This window comes from Salvelinus fontinalis, chromosome 6 (genome assembly GCF_029448725.1).
Source record: "Salvelinus fontinalis isolate EN_2023a chromosome 6, ASM2944872v1, whole genome shotgun sequence".
Taxonomy (NCBI): Eukaryota; Metazoa; Chordata; class Actinopteri; order Salmoniformes; family Salmonidae; genus Salvelinus; species Salvelinus fontinalis.
In genome coordinates, this window is record NC_074670.1 from 17942548 (window position 1) to 17965084 (window position 22537).

Consider the following 22537-nt stretch of genomic DNA (forward strand, 5'->3'; position numbering starts at 1 on the left):
ATAGGGTTGTCATCTCTGAGCTGTGAGTGACAGTTTCCAGACACACTGTCACTTTCCACTGATAGTCTTCCCCCTCTTCTTTCTCCTCCTCTATTTCTTAGATCTCACCCTCTCCCACTCTTTAACCTCGCGTGTCCCCCTTTCTCTTTCTGACCCCACTTCCTACTCTTCTTTTGTTTACTTCCTCTTCTCTCTCTCAGGATGTGGGGAGGGGGTGGGGCATGTGTGGAGGCGTGGACAACAAGAGGGAGGGGAATGATTTTTATCTCTCCTCCGTTAGGTTCCAGTGAGAGAGAGAGACAGAGACAGAGACACAGAGAGAGAGAGAGAGAGAGAGAGAGAGAGAGAGAGAGAGAGAGAGAGAGAGAGAGAGAGAGAGAGAGAGAGAGAGAGAGAGAGAGAGACAGAGAGAGACAGAGAGAGAGAGAGAGAGAGAGACACAGAGAGAGAGAGAGAGAGAGAGAGAGAGAGAGAGAGAGAGAGAGAGAGAGAGAGAGAGAGAGAGAGAGAGAGAGAGAGAAAGAAAGAAGGGGACTCAGACACTCAGACACTCAGACAGATGTGACCAGGCAGCAGCTCTAACAACCATGGACTTCTGCAATATGTGGGTACCAGGTGAGTGTCTGTGCCTCTCCCTGCCTTCATTAGCACGGCCCAATTAAGCTCGCCGTGTGTGTGTTTTTGTGTGTGTGTGTGTGTGTTTTTGCATGTGTGTGTGTGTGTTTTTGCATGTGTGTGTGTGTGTGTGTGTGTGTGTGTGTGTGTGTGTGTGTGTGTGTGTGTGTCTGGGCTGAGCCAATTGATTAGCACCACTGGGTCTAACGAGCATGGCTAATTAGAGCACATCAAAGAGAGGGAGATGGGAGGAGAGGAGAGGATGGAGGTGTGGATGTCTGTCGCAGGCAGAGAGAAAGGTCAGACGCGTCTCTCCAGGGTGGACAGGGATGCAGTGTGTGTGTGTTTTCTCCTATCCATCTCTTGTCATTACAACTGTTTAAACAGAGAACCTAAAGGTACACTTTAGTCATGTGTCATACATGACAGCGTTAGAAGTAGTATTTAGCCTACATATAGATTGTCACGTTTTAATTTCAAATTAAGAGATGATAGAGAAATAGTTTCTCAAAAATACATTCACAGGAAATGATTCATCAATAACAGAAAAACCTATCAACAAACGTCAATAGTATTACTGAATGTCATGAATAATCAGGTATAGATAACATCACAGAGAACCATTTACGGTATGTGCGGGCGTATTCATTTGATGGGAATGATTCATGCGATGAAGCACCTTGTCACTTCTCACATCGACGTGGACGGTGATGAATAGGGCTTTTTAAAATCAACCCCCCTGTACATTCCTGTGACCAGACCATGGTGACGGGATGACACATCATATTATGGTGTCCATGTAGTACAATATCACTGCTGGATAGAGTATGAGGTTACTCAGGTGAATAGTTGACTTGAGGGGTGAACTACAGTGTCTCATCTATGCTTTGAATTGCACACAGACACAGTTGATTGTCAGTATTCATTGTGAATACACCAGTCATAATGTTAGGGTTTCAGTGTGCAGTTTGTTAACCGACAGGATTATCACACAACACTACTGACCTGCCAGAGATTCACTGACAGTTGTAGTCCAATGACTCTACAGTTTTTTTCATTGAATGATTTCACAGCAATAGTGAAATATGAATGGAAAGTTTAAAAGTTTAATCAGTAGACTTCATTTCCCAGACCCCCCTTGGCGCCAGAGTGATCTCCTTAAGCAGGAAGTGAAGGTTCATTTGAGGTCAGTTTCACCCAAAATACCCCTGGGAGAGCACACCACAGAAACAGAATGCATAGAACATGTAATGAAAAGGCATATCATGCTGTGCACAATGCAACTGTATACAGTACAGTTTGTGAGACTGTCCTATCTAGACATCCATTTCTATGGCACATACATACACCTATTCGTTAGGTAGTGGTAAGGCTTCTGAGAATAGCTTGTCTTGTTCCAACGGCAGCAGAGGAGAGACTATAAAGGCAGACACGCATCAGTAGGTATGTGTCTTACAGTGGGGCAGTTAAAATGGCGGTTTGATGTAATCACAGAGAATGTTGCCAGTGCTGCGATAGTACAATATTATGGGCCTACTGAGCCGTTCCTTATGTATCAGAGTAAAGATACCATGTATCTAAACCACCACCACAAAACTTCAGCTACTGCAGTTCTGTCACTGTCACGTGTGTGTGTGTGTGTGTGTGTGTGTGTGTGTGTGTGTGTGTGTGTGTGTGTGTGTGTGTGTGTGTGTGTGTGTGTGTGTGTGTGTGTGTGTGTGTGTGTGTGTGTGTGTGTGTGTGTGTGTGTGTGTGTGTGTGTGTGTGTGTGTGTGTGAAAGTAGGGCAGCAGGTAGCCTAGCAGTTAAGAGCGTTGGGCCAGTAACCCAAAGGTCGCTGGTTCAAATCCATGAGTCGACTAGGTGAAAAATGTGCCCTTGAGCAAGGCACTTAACCCGAATTTCTCCTCTAAATTGCTCTAGAAAAGAGCGTCTGCTAAATGACTAAAATGTCATTCTGTGTGTTGTGCGACATTGACAATGCATCATAGTAATATTAATAGTCTCACTGACAGTAAGTGTTGGGTTTAGCAGTCTGTGTTCAAGATGGTGTGAGCTAGGGGAAGTAGAAGGGGGAAGTGAGAGAGACATACAACACACCATGATACACTAGCATTACACCAGGCTACTGTTTATTAACTACTACCCTCACTACATACCACTAACACTGTATATACACTACTACCCTCACTACATACTGTATATACACTACTACCCTCACTACATACCGCTAACACTGTATATACACTACTACCCTCACTACATACTGTATATACACTACTACCCTCACTACATACCACTAACACTGCATATACACTACTACCCTCACTACATACCACTAACACTGCATATACACTACTACCCTCACTACATACCACTAACACTGTATATACACTACTACCCTCACTACATACTGTATATACACTACTACCCTCACTACATACCACTAACACTGCATATACACTACTACCCTCACTACATACTGTATATACACTACTACCCTCACTACATACTGTATATACACTACTACCCTCACTACATACCGCTAACACTGTATATACACTACTACCCTCACTACATACCACTAACACTGTATATACACTACTACCCTCACTACATACCACTAACACTGTATATACACTACTACCCTCACTACATACTGTATATACACTACTACCCTCACTACATACCACTAACACTGTATATACACTACTACCCTCACTGTATACCACTAACACTGTATATACACTACTACCCTCACTACATACCACTAACACTGTATATACACTACTAGTCTCACTACATACCACTAACACTGTATATACACTACATACCACTAACACTGTATATACACTACTACCCTCACTACATACCACTAACACTGTATATACACTACTACCCTCACTGTATACCACTAACACTGTATATACACTACTACCCTCACTACATACCACTAACACTGTATATACACTACTACCCTCACTGTATACCACTAACACTGTATATACACTACTACCCTCACTACATACCACTAACACTGTATATACACTACTCCCCTCACTACATACCACTAACACTATATATACACTACTACCCGCACTACATACCACTCACACTGTATATACACTACATACCACTAAAACTGTATATACACTACTACCCTCACTACATACCACTAACACTGTATATACACTACTACCCTCACTACATACCACTAACACTGTATATAAACTACTACCCTCACTACATACCACTAACACTGTATATACACTACTACCCTCACTACATACCACTAACACTGTATATACACTACTACCCTCACTACATACCACTAACACTGTATATACACTACTACCCTCACTACATACTGTATATACACTACTACCCTCACTACATACCACTAACACTGTATATAAACTACTACCCTCACTACATACCACTAACACTGTATATACACTACTACCCTCACTACATACCACTAACACTGTATATAAACTACTACCCTCACTACATACTGTATATACACTACTACCCTCACTACATACCACTAACACTGTATATAAACTACTACCCTCACTACATACTGTATATACACTACTACCCTCACTACACACCACTAACACTGTATATACACTACTACCCTCACTACATACTGTATATACACTACTACCCTCACTACATACCACTAACACTGTATATACACTACATACCACTAAAACTGTATATACACTACTACCCTCACTACATACCACTAACACTGTATATACACTACTACCCTCACTACATACCACTAACACTGTATATAAACTACTACCCTCACTACATACCACTAACACTGTATATACACTACTACCCTCACTACATACCACTAACACTGTATATAAACTACTACCCTCACTACATACCACTAACACTGTATATACACTACTACCCTCACTACATACTGTATATACACTACTACCCTCACTACATACCACTAACACTGTATATACACTACTACCCTCACTACATACCACTAACACTGTATATACACTACTACCCTCACTACATACCACTAACACTGTATATACACTACTACCCTCACTACATACCACTAACACTGTATATACACTACTACCCTCACTACATACCACTAACACTGTATATACACTACATACCACTAAAACTGTATATACACTACTACCCTCACTACATACCACTAACACTGTATATACACTACTACCCTCACTACATACCACTAACACTGTATATACACTACTACCCTCACTACATACCACTAACACTGTATATACACTACTACCCTCACTGTATACCACTAACACTGTATATACACTACTACCCTCACTACATACTGTATATACACTACTACCCTCACTACATACCACTAACACTGTATATACACTACTACCCTCACTACATACCACTAACACTGTATATACACTACTACCCTCACTACATACCACTAACACTGTATATACACTACTACCCTCACTACATACCACTAACACTGTATATACACTACTACCCTCACTACATACCACTAACACTGTATATACACTACTACCCTCACTACATACCACTAACACTGTATATACACTACTACCCTCACTACATACTGTATATACACTACTACCCTCACTACATACCACTAACACTGTATATACACTACTACCCCCACTACATACCACTAACACTATATATACACTACTACCCTCACTACATACTGTATATACACTACTACCCTCACTACATACCACTAACACTGTATATACACTACTACCCTCACTACATACCACTAACACTGTATATACACTACTACCCTCACTACATACTGTATATACACTACTACCCTCACTACATACCACTAACACTGTATATACACTACTACCCTCACTACATACTGTATATACACTACTACCCTCACTACATACCACTAACACTGTATATACACTACTACCCCCACTACATACCACTAACACTATATATACACTACTACCCTCACTACATACTGTATATACACTACTACCCTCACTACATACCACTAACACTGTATATACACTACTACCCTCACTACATACCACTAACACTGTATATACACTACTACCCTCACTACATACTGTATATACACTACTACCCTCACTACATACCACTAACACTGTATATACACTACTACCCTCACTACATACCACTAACACTATATATACACTACTACCCTCACTACATACCACTAACACTGTATATACACTACTACCCTCACTACATACTGTATATACACTACTACCCTCACTACATACCACTAACACTGTATATACACTACTACCCTCACTACATACCACTAACACTGTATATACACTACTACCCTCACTACATACTGTATATACACTACTACCCTCACTACATACCACTAACACTATATATACACTACTACCCTCACTACATACCACTAACACTGTATATACACTACTACCCTCACTACATACTGTATATACACTACTACCCTCACTACATACCACTAACATTGAATTGCTTCCTCATATCTGAGTTGTTTGGATTAAATGAAGATATTGAGAAAATCCGTCTATTTTAGAGGGATCCTTCCTGTGGTTAGATCTGAAGTGCATGTCATTGGTGAGGAACAGCCAATGGGATTTTCTGTCTGACCACTGCTTCCCCTTGCAGACCCTGTGTTTGTAGAAAAAAAACTCAGTAATGTACTGTCCCTGCCTTCCTCTGTTCTGTGTTATCCAGCCTGGATATAGCTTGTTCAGACATCTGGGCCTCGATGGCCTCACTCACCACTATTGGTTTTCGTTGGTTTGGTTTAACTGATTCAGACCTGGGTCTCCAGGCAAGTGGACTCTCTGTCCAATCAACAACATGAATCAATCATTGAACTACTGGGGAGAAAAACCCAGCAGTTCTACAGACATTGAGGCCTGGTATTGAATAACCCTGTTGCTATTCAATACACTACATATCACTAATAGTGCCCTAGTCTTAAGGCACTGCATCTCAGTGCTAGAGGCATTACTACCGACCCTGGTTCGATTCCAGGCTGTATTACAACCGGCCATGATTGGGAGTCCCATAGGAAGGTGCACAATTGGTCCAGCGTTGTTAGGGTTTGGCCGGGGTAGGGCGTCATTGTAAATAACAATTTGTTCTTAACTGACTTGCCTAGTTAAATAAAATAAAGAACATTTAAAAAAAGAACCTCACCCATAGTAATTGTTGGTAAATGTGTTCAGTGTCTCACTACTACCCCCTATTGGTTGGTAAGTGGTCCTGCTCAGAGTATGTGAGCGGAGCGGTCGGAAATTCTGCTCATAGCTGTTGGAGCAGTGACTACTTGGACCTACCAAACCAAATGATTTGAATGAAAAGTATTTGAATAAACATGAAAAGGTGAATGTGAGGAGCGCTCATCATTTTAAATAGTCTACATGTCATATTAAACAGCATAGAAACACTCTAGATAGGTCAGGAGCCAGGCAGGGAACCTAAGAAGGAACGGAAATTCATTATTGAGGCTATATTATGTAATTATTTCAACGCTATAGCCTACAAAGAAATAGATTGTGAAGCATTTGCGAGCGCGACACACTAGGCTGGTAGGGAGTCAGTGTAATTAAGCGCTCAACATTTAAATAACATTTTGTTGTATTAAATCATTATAGTCTATAAATTTAGCATATAGGCTGTGACTAGATTACAAATTAAACGAAAAATGTCTTATTAAATCAAATCAAATGTTATTGGTCACATACACATGGTTAGCAGATGTTATTGCGAGTGTAGCAAATGCTTGTGAAGGACTAGAAGCGAGGCAGCCCTCTCTGTCAGCGCCATCTTTCTATCAGGCTCAGTCTACAGTGCCTTTGAGTTCATTTTTAGAAACACGAGTTTGGCCAGTCTGTGGCTTCTGTCTCATGCGATGGTGCCTGGAGAGCAGGCCAGCAGCAGAGAATATCCTCTCCATACTTGCAGAGCCACTGGGGATGCTAAACACCCTTTTGGCCGCCCCAGGCTGGGCAGAGATGCAGAGGTTTTTTTTCTATAGGTAATCCAACAGGCTTTTAGGCAAAATAACCCAATCAAAACAGAAAGCTCCTTAAAAGTTGTAATATGCTGGGCCCATTGGGCCGAAATCAATTATGGACGATTGTATAGATAGTAGAACAAAAATTTACGGAAACTTTAAAAAAATTACTTTGCTACAATGGCACACTTAGTAATGTACCCACCTCGTTCCTTTCTTTTAGCATGCGCACGTAGTAAGTACACATTCATGCTTTCAGGATATGTGTCTTTTCAGATTCCACAATGATTCTTTAGTTGTGGACATTAGATCACTACACTCCCTCTCGTCTTTGTTGTGGACATTACATCACCACACTCCCTCTCTTCTTTGTTGTGGACATTACATCACCACACTCCCTCTCGTCTTTGTTGTGTACATTACATCACCACACTCCCTCTCGTCTTTGTTGTGGACATTACATCACCACACTCCCTCTCTTCTTTGTTGTGGACATTACATCACCACACTCCCTCTCGTCTTTGTTGTGGACATTACATCACCACACTCCCTCTCTTCTTTGTTGTGGACATTACATCACCACACTCCCTCTCTTCTTAGTTGTGGACATTACATCACCACACTCCCTCTCGTCTTAGTTGTGGACATTACATCACCACACTCCCTCTCTTCTTTGTTGTGGACATTACATCACCACACTCCCTCTCTTCTTAGTTGTGGACATTACATCACCACACTCCCTCTCGTCTTTGTTGTGGACATTACATCACCACACTCCCTCTCTTCTTAGTTGTGGACATTACATCACCACACTCCCTCTCGTCTTAGTTGTGGACATTACATCACCACACTCCCTCTCTTCTTTGTTGTGGACATTACATCACCACACTCCCTCTCGTCTTTGTTGTGGACATTACATCACCACACTCCCTCTCTTCTTTGTTGTGGACATTACATCACCACACTCCCTCTCGTCTTTGTTGTGGACATTACATCACCACACTCCCTCTCTTCTTTGTTGTGGACATTACATCACCACACTCCCTCTCTTCTTTGTTGTGGACATGACATCACCACACTCCCTCTCTTCTTTGTTGTGGACATTACATCACCACACTCCCTCTCGTCTTTGTTGTGGACATTACATCACCACACTCCCTCTCTTCTTTGTTGTGGACATTACATCACCACACTCCCTCTCGTCTTTGTTGTGGACATTACATCACCACACTCCCTCTCGTCTTTGTTGTGGACATTACATCACCACACTCCCTCTCTTCTTTGTTGTGGACATTACATCACCACACTCCCTCTCGTCTTTGTTGTGGACATTACATCACCACACTCCCTCTCGTCTTTGTTGTGGACATTACATCACCACACTCCCTCTCTTCTTAGTTGTGGACATTACATCACCACACTCCCTCTCTTCTTTGTTGTGGACATTACATCACCACACTCCCTCTCGTCTTTGTTGTGGACATTACATCTCCACACTCCCTCTCTTCTTTGTTGTGGACATTACATCACCACACTCCCTCTCTTCTTTGTTGTGGACATTACATCTCCACACTCCCTCTCTTCTTTGTTGTGGACATTACATCACCACACTCCCTCTCGTCTTTGTTGTGGACATTACATCTCCACACTCCCTCTCTTCTTTGTTGTGGACATTACATCACCACACTCCCTCTCTTCTTTGTTGTGGACATTACATCACCACACTCCCTCTCTTCTTTGTTGTGGACATTACATCACCACACTCCCTCTCTTCTTTGTTGTGGACATTACATCTCCACACTCCCTCTCTTCTTTGTTGTGGACATTACATCACCACACTCCCTCTCTTCTTTGTTGTGGACATTACATCACCACACTCCCTCTCTTCTTAGTTGTGGACATTACATCACCACACTCCCTCTCTTCTTTGTTGTGGACATTACATCACCACACTCCCTCTCTTCTTTGTTGTGGACATTACATCTCCACACTCCCTCTCGTCTTAGTTGTGGACATTACATCACCACACTCCCTCTCTTCTTTGTTGTGGACATTACATCACCACACTCCCTCTCTTCTTTGTTGTGGACATTACATCACCACACTCCCTCTCTTCTTAGTTGTGGACATTACATCACCACACTCCCTCTCTTCTTAGTTGTGGACATTACATCACCACACTCCCTCTCTTCTTAGTTGTGGACATTACATCACCACACTCCCTCTCTTCTTAGTTGTGGACATTACATCACCACACTCCCTCTCTTCTTTGTTGTGGACATTACATCTCCACACTCCCTCTCTTCTTAGTTGTGGACATTACATCTCCACACTCCCTCTCTTCTTTGTTGTGGACATTACATCACCACACTCCCTCTCTTCTTAGTTGTGGACATTACATCACCACACTCCTTCTCTTCTTAGTTGTGGACATTACATCACCACACTCCCTCTCGTCTTTGTTGTGGACATTACATCACCACACTCCCTCTCTTCTTTGTTGTGGACATTACATCACCACACTCCCTCTCTTCTTTGTTGTGGACATTACATCACCACACTCCCTCTCGTCTTAGTTGTGGACATTACATCACCACACTCCCTCTCGTCTTAGTTGTGGACATTACATCACCACACTCCCTCTCTTCTTTGTTGTGGACATTACATCACCACACTCCCTCTCGTCTTAGTTGTGGACATTACATCACCACACTCCCTCTCGTCTTAGTTGTGGACATTACATCACCACACTCCCTCTCTTCTTTGTTGTGGACATTACATCACCACACTCCCTCTCGTCTTAGTTGTGGACATTACATCACCACACTCCCTCTCTTCTTTGTTGTGGACATTACATCACCACACTCCCTCTCGTCTTTGTTGTGGACATTACATCACCACACTCCCTCTCGTCTTTGTTGTGGACATTACATCACCACACTCCCTCTCTTGCTCTTGGTCCTCATATTTGTCACCTTGATTTTGCACCTGTTTGTTTGATCAGTTTCTTTATGAAAATATTTAGCAAACTCCTTGACAGTAGCTAGAGCAAGGGACTATAGCAGCAGACAAATGCATGCCGGGCCGGACAGGCCCTGAGCTCCTGAAGTGAGCGCTACTGGAGCACTGTTGAAGCTAAATTGGAGCGGGCTAGAAGGCCAACACTCCAGCCTTTGGGAATCTCGCTCCAGGCTCCAGTTAAATTGGGCACGCTCAGCACCCCTCCACTCACATACTCTGGTCCTGCTCCATAGCCCAGAGGCCAATACAAGGGAAGTCTCTGTAGTGCTATGCCATTACTCATATACAGTACCAGTCAAAAGTTTGGACACCTACTCATTCAAGGGTTTTTCTTTATTTTTACTATTTTCTACATTGTAGAATAATAGTGAAGACATCAAACTTTTGACTGGTACTGTAGATAATAACCTGTTACGGACATAGTAGCTTACTTAGTCTGTTGGTTGTATTTCTTAATTTGTGTTGTCGTTTCACAGTTTAGTTTTGTTATGACTTCAAAAAGTGAAACTGGATTTTGTCATCTTTGAGAATAAAAAAAACAAGCATTTGTGTTACTCTGAGCACTCATCCTTTATACTGGAACCGAGAGAGAGAAAGAGAGGGGGGGAGAAGTGATAGAGAGAACTGGGAGGAAGGGAGAGAGCGAGAGAGAGGAATGTTTTTAATAATGCAGGTGGCAGATATAATTAGTTGTTCGTTGGGTGGATTTGCATGTTTTCACAAAAGGGAAGTTGGTGTGAGGGAGGGAGTGTGTCAGCAAAGACCAGTGTCTGTAGATATTGTGGCTTCTCACAAAATAAGCGGTAGTTAATACAGTAACTGCCAAATGAAACATCTGTTACGGTAACTTTCTTTAAAATAATTAACATAATTCACTTTTTATTTTATTTACAGTGAATTGTGTACCCCTCACCGCCCCTCTGTCGCTCTCTATCTCTTTAAATCTTTCTACCCGCCCCAACCCACTCTCCCATTCCACCCCCTGTTCCTCCTCTCTCTTTCCCTCCCGCTCACCCTCACACCCCTCGACACTCTGTCTATGGGGACAGTCCCAGCCCTGACTGTCTGTACAGTAGAGAGGAGAGGAGAGGAAGGAGGAAGTGTTGTGGTGTAGTATAGCGGGGTGTGGTGTAATGATGACACTACAGTGAGTAACATCAGTATAGAGGTGTCTAGTAGGGTTCTGTTCCCACTCAAACCTCTGTAGGGCCTATTGTTAGACCAAACAAACATCTCTGTACATATAGGAAAGAATGAACGGAGGCTGCACAGCAAAACATATCACCGCATATACAAAAGCCAATAATGTGGTGTGACCTCATATTTCAGCGCCCGTAGCATCAACCAAAAGCATTTGCACTTTCTATTTTTTCTATTGCTATGTGATTATCTGTATAATGCTTCAGCTGAACCTGAACATGCTGACTCCCATGTCACTAGTCATTCAACCTAATCATCTGCTCTCGCCGTCTCTCCTTTCTCCCCCCTCTTTTTCTCTTTTTCTCTCTCTCTCTCTCTCTCTCTCTCTCTCTCTCTCTCTCTCTCTCTCTCTCTCTCTCTCTCTCTCTCTCTCTCTCTCTCTCTCTCTCTCTCTCTCTCTCTCTCTCTCTCTCTCTCTCTCTCTCTCTCCCTCTGTCTTTTTGTCTCTCTTTCTGTCTCTCTCTCTCTCGTTCTCTCCCTCTGTATTGCTCTGTCTCTCTCTCTCTCTCTCTCTCTCTGTCTCTCTCTTGCTCTCTCTCTCTCTCTGTCTCTCTCTCTCTCTCTCTCTCTCGGTTCTCTCCCTCTGTATTTCTCTGTCTCTCTCTTGCTCTCTCTCTCTCTCTCTCGGTTCTCACCCTCTGTATTTCTCTGTCTCTCTCTCTCTCTCTATGTCTCTCTCTCTCTGTCTCTCTCTCTCTGTCTCTCTCTCGTTCTCATAGAAATCCGGATGTCAAAGCCAGTAGAGGTTGAGAACACAGGGGCTGACTCTCCAATGGAGAGCACAGGTATTTTTCTCTCTGTGTGTGTGTGTGTGTGTGTGTGTGTGTGTGTGTGTGTGTGTGTGTGTGTGTGTGTGTGTGTGTGTGTGTGTGTGTGTGTGTGTGTGTGTGTGTGTGTGTGTGTGTGTGTGTGTGTGTGTGTATACATGTGTGCGTGTGTGTTAGGGTTAGTGCATGTTAGCGTGTGTGTACATACCTGCATGTGTTCGTGTGTGTGCATGTGTGTCTGCGTTTGTGCATGCACGCGTGTGTGTGTGTGAGTGATTAATTTATAATTGTTTCCTGTCCCCCCACACAGATTCAGAGCGGAATGGTCCTGACTCAAATCATCAGGTTTGTGTCCGTTTGGTGCTGCACCTTCATTTCAGTACTGATATCACTGGTAATATACTGTGCATCCCTTGACTTTTTCCACATTTTGTTATGTTACAGCCTTATTCTAAAATTGCTAAAATTCGTTTTTTCCCCCTCATCAATCTACACACAATACCCCATAATGACAAAGCAAAAACTGTTTTTTAGAAATGATTGCAAATGTATTAAAAATACATTAGTGAAATATCAGACCCTTTACTCAGTACCTTGTTGAAGCACCTTTGGCAGCGATTACAGCCTCAAGTCTTCTTGAGTATGACGCTCCAAGTTTGGCGCACCTGTACTTGGGGAGTTTCTCCCATTCTTCTCTGCAGATCCTCTCAAGCGCTGTCAGGTTGGATGGGGAGCATCGCTGCACAGCTATTTTCAGGTCTCACCAGAGATGTTTGATCGGGTTCAAGTCCGGGCTCTGGCTGGGCCACTCAAGGACATTCAGAGACTTGTCCCGAAGCCACTCCTGCGTTGTCTTGGCTGGGTGCTTAGGGTCGTTGTCCTGTTGGAAGGTGAACCTTCGCTCCAGTCTGAGGTCCTGAGCGCTCTGGAGCAGGTTTTCATCAAGGATCTCTCTGTACTTTGCTCCGTTCATCTTTCCCCCCGATCCGGACTAGTCTCCCAGTCCCTTCCAACGAAAAACATCCCCACAGCATGATGCTGCTGCCACCACCATGCTTCACCATAGAGATGGTGCCAGGTTTCCTCCAGACGTGACGCTTGACATTCATGTTTCTCATGGTCTGAGAGTCTTTAGGTGTCTTTTCAGAGTCTATAGGTTTTGGCAAACTCCAAGGGGGCTGTCATGTGCCTTTTACTGAGGAGTGGCTGATTGGTTGAGTGCTGCAGAGATGGTTGTCCTTCTGGAAGGTTCTCCCATCTCCACAGAGGAACTCTGGAGCACTGTCAGATTGTGTAGATTGATGAGGAAAAAAGTACATTTGATAGATTTTTAAATAAGGCTGTAATGTAACAAAATGTGGAAAAAGTCAAGGGGTCTGAATACTTTCCAAATGCGCTGTACCGCTAGGAAACATAATAATTAGTGAGTCATTTTCAATGGTGACAATCATGATCTGAGTAACACACAGAGTAGGTCTGACAAGTAAAGATGACAAGTAGCCTAATACCAAGCCACAAGCTTCAATACAGCAGTGTGTTTCCCACATCTGGTCCTGGAGACACCAAGGGATGCACATTTCTGTGTTACAAAATACATCTGATTCCACTTATCAAAGGCTGGATGATGAGTTACTGAGTGGAATGTTGTGTGTTGGGGTCCCCAGGACAGGATTGGGAAACACTGCAGTCGTGTATTCTTTTTTTATGATCATTTATTCATCTGTACTGATGGTTTTTGTCCTTTTAACAGCTTCAGCAGATGAAAATCAGTCCCTTTCACCTTTCTCCAACCCTCAGCAGCAACAAGGTGTGTGTGTGTGTGTGTGTGTGTGTGTGTGTGTGTGTGTGTGTGTGTGTGTGTGTGTGTGTGTGTGCGTGCGTGCGTGCACATGTGTGTTTTGTGTGGCCACACTATAGAGTATTTTGCCACATTTGCATACAGATTGACAGGTATGCAAAACAGTCAGACTAGCCAGTTTGGACATGCCCATTCCAGGAAGAAGGGATGACTGTCCCTCGTTTCTAAAGAAAAGAAAGGCACCTTCCTGTTTGGCATGCAGGTTACCACAGCAGACAGAGCAGAACAGTCAGCTTCGTTTAACTGTATCCCTCGTTCTCTCTCCTCCTCAGAATAAGATGGAAGAGTGTGGTGAGATGTCCCCGGGCCCTCCTCCCCACCACAGCCACGCCCCCTCACAGACACCCCTCCCACACACACAGCTCATGCTGACCGGCTCCCAACTGGCAGGGGTAAGACAAGGAGGAAGAGGCTTAACAAACAAAACACATTGATGCACACTCACAAAAACACAGACACATGCTTATGGTCTGGCTTGAGTTCACTGCTTTTTCCTTCTTCTTTTTCTCTGCTCTTTCACATACCCTCCCTCCCTCCCTCCCTTTCTTTCTCTATCCCTCTCTTGCTCTCTTTCTCTGTGTCTCTCTCTCGCTCGGTGTCTCTTTGTCAGTTGACAGCTCTCTTGCCAGCGCAGCAGCAGTTGTTACTGCAGCAGGCTCAGGCTCAGCTTCTAGCTGCAGCTGTGCAGCAGTCTGTTCAGCAGTCCAATGCAGCTCACGCAGCTCACGCAGCCCACGCAGCCGCCCAAGCCAATCAGCAAGCTCAGGCAGCCGCAGCAGCCAATCAACATGCCCAGCAGCAGCAGGCGGGACAGACAGGGCAGCAGGGCCAATCACAGCCCCAGGGACAGGGACAGAGCACACAGGAACAGACAGGTCAACCTGTCCCTGTCCCGCCCACTCATCCCCAGCTCACTCTCTCTCAGCCAATTCAGCTCACCGCCCAGGTACTGACAACCAATGACAAGGCACATCCTGGCTGGGAAGAGGTGTGGAAGGGTCTTGATTCAGGAGACAGTCTGGGATCCTCCGTTTTTATTGATCTTTTTTTTAATCGCTTGTGTTGCTCAGCTGTTCTTTCGGTCTTTTCTCTTAGCCTCTATATGAAGAGGATGTTTTCATTTGTTCTCTGTACATTTGTGTTCTCTCCATATCTGACCCCTCTGTTCTCTCCATATCTGACCCCTCTGTTCTCTCCATATCTGACCCCTCTGTTCTCTCCATATCTGACCCCTCTGTTCTCTCCATATCTGACCCCTCTGTTCTCTCCATCTCTGACCCCTCTGTTCTCTCCATCTCTGACCCCTCTGTTCTCTCCATCTCTGACCCCTCTGTTCTCACCAAATCTGACCCCTCTGTTCTCTCCATATCTGACCCCTCTGTTCTCTCCATCTATGATCTCTGTTCTCTCCATATCTGATCCCTCTGTTCTCTCCATTTCTGACCCCTCTGTTCTCTCCATCTCTGACCCCTCTGTTCTCTCCATCTCTGACCCCTCTGTTCTCTCCATCTCTGACCCCTCTGTTCTCTCCATCTCTGACCCCTCTGTTCTCTCCATCTCTGACCCCTCTGTTCTCTCCATATCTGACCCCTCTGTTCTCTCCATATCTGACCCCTCTGTTCTCTCCATATCTGATCCCTCTGTTCTCTCCATCTCTGATGCCTCTGTTCTCTCCATCTCTGACCCCTCTGTTCTCACCAAATCTGACCCCTCTGTTCTCTCCATATCTGACCCCTCTGTTCTCTCCATCTATGATCTCTGTTCTCTCCATCTCTGACCCCCCTGTTCTCTCCATCTCTGACCCCTCTGTTCTCTCCATCTCTGATCCCTCTGTTCTCTCCATATCTGACCCCTCTGTTCTCTCCATCTCTGATCCCTCTGTTCTCTCCATCTCTGACCCCTCTGTTCTCTCCATCTCTGATCCCTCTGTTCTCTCCATCTCTGACCCCTCTGTTCTCTCCATCTCTGACCCCTCTGTTCTCTCCATCTCTGACACCTCTGTTCTCACCAAATCTGACCCCTCTGTTCTCTCCATATCTGACCCCTCTGTTCTCTCCATCTATGATCTCTGTTCTCTCCATATCTGATCCCTCTGTTCTCTCCATATCTGACCCCTCTGTTCTCTCCATCTCTGACCCCTCTGTTCTCTCCACCTCTGACCCCTCTGTTCTCTCCATCTCTGACCCCTCTGTTCTCTCCATCTCTGACCCCTCTGTTCTCTCCATATCTGACCCCTCTGTTCTCTCCATATCTGAACCCTCTGTTCTCTCCATCTATGATCTCTGTTCTCTCCATCTCTGATCCCTCTGTTCTCTCCATCTCTGACCCCTCTGTTCTCTCCATCTATGATCTCTGTTCTCTCCATCTCTGATCCCTCTGTTCTCTCCATCTCTGACCCCTCTGTTCTCTCCATCTCTGACCCCTCTGTTCTCTCCATCTCTGACCCCTCTGTTCTCTCCATCTCTGACCCCTCTGTTCTCTCCATCTCTGATCCCTCTGTTCTCTCCATCTCTGACCCCTCTGTTCTCTCCATCTCTGACCCCTCTGTTCTCTCCATCTCTGACACCTCTGTTCTCACCAAATCTGACCCCTCTGTTCTCTCCATATCTGACCCCTCTGTTCTCTCCATCTATGATCTCTGTTCTCTCCATATCTGATCCCTCTGTTCTCTCCATATCTGACCCCTCTGTTCTCTCCATCTCTGACCCCTCTGTTCTCTCCATCTCTGACCCCTCTGTTCTCTCCATCTCTGACCCCTCTGTTCTCTCCATCTCTGACCCCTCTGTTCTCTCCATATCTGACCCCCCTGTTCTCTCCATATCTGACCCCTCTGTTCTCTCCATATCTGACCCCTCTGTTCACTCCATCTCTGACCCCTCTGTTCTCTCCATATCTGACCCCTCTGTTCTCTCCATCTCTGACCCCTCTGTTCTCTCCATCTCTGAACCCTCTGTTCTCTCCATCTCTGAACCCTCTGTTCTCTCCATCTCTGAACCCTCTGTTCTCTCCATCTCTGACCCCTCTGTTCTCTCCATCTCTGAACCCTCTGTTCTCTCCATCTCTGACCCCTCTGTTCTCTCCATCTCTGAACCCTCTGTTCTCTCCATCTCTGACCCCTCTGTTCTCTCCATCTCTGACCCCTCTGTTCTCTCCATCTCTGACCCCTCTGTTCTCTCCATCTCTGACCCCTCTGTTCTCTCCATATCTGACCCCTCTGTTCTCTCCATCTCTGACCCCTCTGTTCTCTCCATCTCTGACCCCTCTGTTCTCTCCATATCTGATCCCTCTGTTCTCTCCATCTCTGACCCCTCTGTTCTCTCCATCTCTGACCCCTCTGTTCTCTCCATCTCTGACCCCTCTGTTCTCTCCATATCTGATCCCTCTGTTCTCTCCATTTCTGACCCCTCTGTTCTCTCCATCTCTGATCCCTCTGTTCTCTCCATCTCTGAACCCTCTGTTCTCTCCATCTCTGACTCCTCTGTTCTCTCCATCTCTGACCCCTCTGTTCTCTCCATATCTGACCCCTCTGTTCTCTCCATCTCTGACCCCCCTGTTCTCTCCATCTCTGATCCCTCTGTTCTCTCCATCTCTGACCCCTCTGTTCTCTCCATCTCTGACCCCTCTGTTCTCTCCATCTCTGACCCCTCTGTTCTCTCCATCTCTGACCCCCCTGTTCTCTCCATCTCTGACCCCTCTGTTCTCTCCATCTCTGACCCCTCTGTTCTCTCCATCTCTGACCCCTCTGTTCTCTCCATCTCTGACCCCTCTGTTCTCTCCATCTCTGACCCCTCTGTTCTCTCCATCTCTGATCCCTCTGTTCTCTCCATCTATGATCTCTGTTCTCTCCATATCTGATCCCTCTGTTCTCTCCATCTCTGACCCCCCTGTTCTCTCCATCTCTGATCCCTCTGTTCTCTCCATCTCTGACCCCTCTGTTCTCTCCATCTCTGACCCCTCTGTTCTCTCCATCTCTGACCCCTCTGTTCTCTCCATCTCTGACCCCTCTGTTCTCTCCATCTCTGACCCCTCTGTTCTCTCCATATCTGACCCCTCTGTTCTCTCCATCTATGATCTCTGTTCTCTCCATATCTGATCCCTCTGTTCTCTCCATCTCTGACCCCTCTGTTCTCTCCATCTCTGACCCCTCTGTTCTCTCCATCTCTGACCCCTCTGTTCTCTCCATCTCTGACCCCTCTGTTCTCTCCATCTCTGACCCCTCTGTTCTCTCCATCTCTGACCCCTCTGTTCTCTCCATCTCTGACCCCTCTGTTCTCACCATATCTGACCCCTCTGTTCTCTCCATATCTGATCCCTCTGTTCTCTCCATCTCTGATCCCTCTGTTCTCTCCATCTCTGACCCCTCTGTTCTCACCAAATCTGACCCCTCTGTTCTCTCCATATCTGACCCCTCTGTTCTCTCCATCTATGATCTCTGTTCTCTCCATATCTGATCCCTCTGTTCTCTCCATATCTGACCCCTCTGTTCTCTCCATCTCTGATCCCCCTGTTCTCTCCATCTCTGACCCCTCTGTTCTCTCCATCTCTGATCCCTCTGTTCTCTCCATCTCTGACCCCTCTGTTCTCTCCATCTCTGATCCCTCTGTTCTCTCCATCTCTGACTCCCCTGTTCTCTCCATCTCTGACCCCTCTGTTCTCTCCATCTCTGACCCCTCTGTTCTCTCCATCTCTGACCCCTCTGTTCTCTCCATCTCTGACCCCTCTGTTCTCTCCATCTCTGACCCCTCTGTTCTCTCCATCTCTGACCCCTCTGTTCTCTCCATCTCTGACCCCTCTGTTCTCACCAAATCTGACCCCTCTGTTCTCTCCATATCTGACCCCTCTGTTCTCTCCATCTATGATCTCTGTTCTCTCCATCTCTGATCCCTCTGTTCTCTCCATATCTGACCCCTCTGTTCTCTCCATATCTGACCCCTCTGTTCTCTCCATCTCTGACCCCCCTGTTCTCTCCATCTCTGATCCCTCTGTTCTCTCCATCTCTGACCCCTCTGTTCTCTCCATCTCTGACCCCTCTGTTCTCTCCATCTCTGACCCCTCTGTTCTCTCCATCTCTGACCCCCCTGTTCTCTCCATCTCTGACCCCTCTGTTCTCTCCATCTCTGACCCCTCTGTTCTCTCCATCTCTGACCCCTCTGTTCTCTCCATCTCTGACCCCTCTGTTCTCTCCATCTCTGACCCCTCTGTTCTCTCCATCTCTGATCCCTCTGTTCTCTCCATCTATGATCTCTGTTCTCTCCATATCTGATCCCTCTGTTCTCTCCATCTCTGACCCCCCTGTTCTCTCCATCTCTGATCCCTCTGTTCTCTCCATCTCTGACCCCTCTGTTCTCTCCATCTCTGACCCCTCTGTTCTCTCCATCTCTGACCCCTCTGTTCTCTCCATCTCTGACCCCTCTGTTCTCTCCATCTCTGACCCCTCTGTTCTCTCCATATCTGACCCCTCTGTTCTCTCCATCTATGATCTCTGTTCTCTCCATATCTGATCCCTCTGTTCTCTCCATCTCTGACCCCTCTGTTCTCTCCATCTCTGACCCCTCTGTTCTCTCCATCTCTGACCCCTCTGTTCTCTCCATCTCTGACCCCTCTGTTCTCTCCATCTCTGACCCCTCTGTTCTCTCCATCTCTGACCCCTCTGTTCTCTCCATCTCTGACCCCTCTGTTCTCACCATATCTGACCCCTCTGTTCTCTCCATATCTGATCCCTCTGTTCTCTCCATCTCTGATCCCTCTGTTCTCTCCATCTCTGACCCCTCTGTTCTCACCAAATCTGACCCCTCTGTTCTCTCCATATCTGACCCCTCTGTTCTCTCCATCTATGATCTCTGTTCTCTCCATATCTGATCCCTCTGTTCTCTCCATATCTGACCAGTCTGTTCTCTCCATCTCTGATCCCTCTGTTCTCTCCATCTCTGACCCCTCTGTTCTCTCCATCTCTGATCCCTCTGTTCTCTCCATCTCTGACCCCTCTGTTCTCTCCATCTCTGATCCCTCTGTTCTCTCCATCTCTGACTCCCCTGTTCTCTCCATCTCTGACCCCTCTGTTCTCTCCATCTCTGACCCCTCTGTTCTCTCCATCTCTGACCCCTCTGTTCTCTCCATCTCTGACCCCTCTGTTCTCTCCATCTCTGACCCCTCTGTTCTCTCCATCTCTGACCCCTCTGTTCTCTCCATCTCTGACCCCTCTGTTCTCACCAAATCTGACCCCTCTGTTCTCTCCATATCTGACCCCTCTGTTCTCTCCATCTATGATCTCTGTTCTCTCCATCCCTGATCCCTCTGTTCTCTCCATCTCTGACCCCTCTGTTCTCTCCATCTCTGACCCCTCTGTTCTCTCCATCTCTGACCCCTCTGTTCTCTCCATCTCTGACCCCTCTGTTCTCACCAAATCTGACCCCTCTGTTCTCTCCATATCTGACCCCTCTGTTCTCTCCATCTATGATCTCTGTTCTCTCCATCTCTGATCCCTCTGTTCTCTCCATATCTGACCCCTCTGTTCTCTCCATATCTGACCCCTCTGTTCTCTCCATCTCTGACCCCCCTGTTCTCTCCATCTCTGATCCCTCTGTTCTCTCCATCTCTGACCCCTCTGTTCTCTCCATCTCTGACCCCTCTGTTCTCTCCATCTCTGACCCCTCTGTTCTCTCCATCTCTGACCCCCCTGTTCTCTCCATCTCTGACCCCTCTGTTCTCTCCATCTCTGTCCCCTCTGTTCTCTCCATCTCTGACCCCTCTGTTCTCTCCATCTCTGACCCCTCTGTTCTCTCCATCTCTGACCCCTCTGTTCTCTCCATCTCTGATCCCTCTGTTCTCTCCATCTATGATCTCTGTTCTCTCCATATCTGATCCCTCTGTTCTCTCCATCTCTGACCCCCCTGTTCTCTCCATCTCTGATCCCTCTGTTCTCTCCATCTCTGACCCCTCTGTTCTCTCCATCTCTGACCCCTCTGTTCTCTCCATCTCTGACCCCTCTGTTCTCTCCATCTCTGACCCCTCTGTTCTCTCCATCTCTGACCCCTCTGTTCTCTCCATATCTGACCCCTCTGTTCTCTCCATCTATGATCTCTGTTCTCTCCATATCTGATCCCTCTGTTCTCTCCATCTCTGACCCCTCTGTTCTCTCCATCTCTGACCCCTCTGTTCTCTCCATCTCTGACCCCTCTGTTCTCTCCATCTCTGACCCCTCTGTTCTCTCCATCTCTGACCCCTCTGTTCTCTCCATCTCTGACCCCTCTGTTCTCTCCATCTCTGACCCCTCTGTTCTCACCATATCTGACCCCTCTGTTCTCTCCATATCTGATCCCTCTGTTCTCTCCATCTCTGATCCCTCTGTTCTCTCCATCTCTGACCCCTCTGTTCTCACCAAATCTGACCCCTCTGTTCTCTCCATATCTGACCCCTCTGTTCTCTCCATCTATGATCTCTGTTCTCTCCATATCTGATCCCTCTGTTCTCTCCATATCTGACCCCTCTGTTCTCTCCATCTCTGATCCCTCTGTTCTCTCCATCTCTGACCCCTCTGTTCTCTCCATCTCTGATCCCTCTGTTCTCTCCATCTCTGACCCCTCTGTTCTCTCCATCTCTGATCCCTCTGTTCTCTCCATCTCTGACTCCCCTGTTCTCTCCATCTCTGACCCCTCTGTTCTCTCCATCTCTGACCCCTCTGTTCTCTCCATCTCTGACCCCTCTGTTCTCTCCATCTCTGACCCCTCTGTTCTCTCCATCTCTGACCCCTCTGTTCTCTCCATCTCTGACCCCTCTGTTCTCTCCATCTCTGACCCCTCTGTTCTCTCCATCTCTGACCCCTCTGTTCTCACCAAATCTGACCCCTCTGTTCTCTCCATATCTGACCCCTCTGTTCTCTCCATCTATGATCTCTGTTCTCTCCATCTCTGATCCCTCTGTTCTCTCCATATCTGACCCCTCTGTTCTCTCCATATCTGACCCCTCTGTTCTCTCCATCTCTGACCCCTCTGTTCTCTCCATCTCTGACCCCTCTGTTCTCTCCATCTCTGACCCCTCT

At 46.1% G+C, this 22537-nt stretch overlaps 1 protein-coding gene across 7 annotated transcripts in view; it reads left to right on the forward strand.

The window, feature by feature from the left end:
• LOC129857237 (POU domain, class 2, transcription factor 2-like) overlaps positions 1–22537 on the forward strand; it is a 75879-nt gene that overhangs the window by 32362 nt on the left and 20980 nt on the right. For 4 of the 7 annotated variants that reach the window (XM_055925281.1, XM_055925279.1, XM_055925280.1 and 1 more), the window contains exons 2-6: positions 12594–12659; positions 12952–12986; positions 14392–14448; positions 14772–14891; positions 15110–15445. In XM_055925281.1, the coding sequence (XP_055781256.1) occupies positions 12594–12659; positions 12952–12986; positions 14392–14448; positions 14772–14891; positions 15110–15445 (614 nt within the window). Of the gene's footprint in view, positions 1–306; positions 616–12593; positions 12660–12951; positions 12987–14391; positions 14449–14771; positions 14892–15109; positions 15446–22537 lie in introns of those variants that run through there. The other 3 variants (XM_055925284.1, XM_055925283.1, XM_055925282.1) reach the window with 2 other exon arrangements.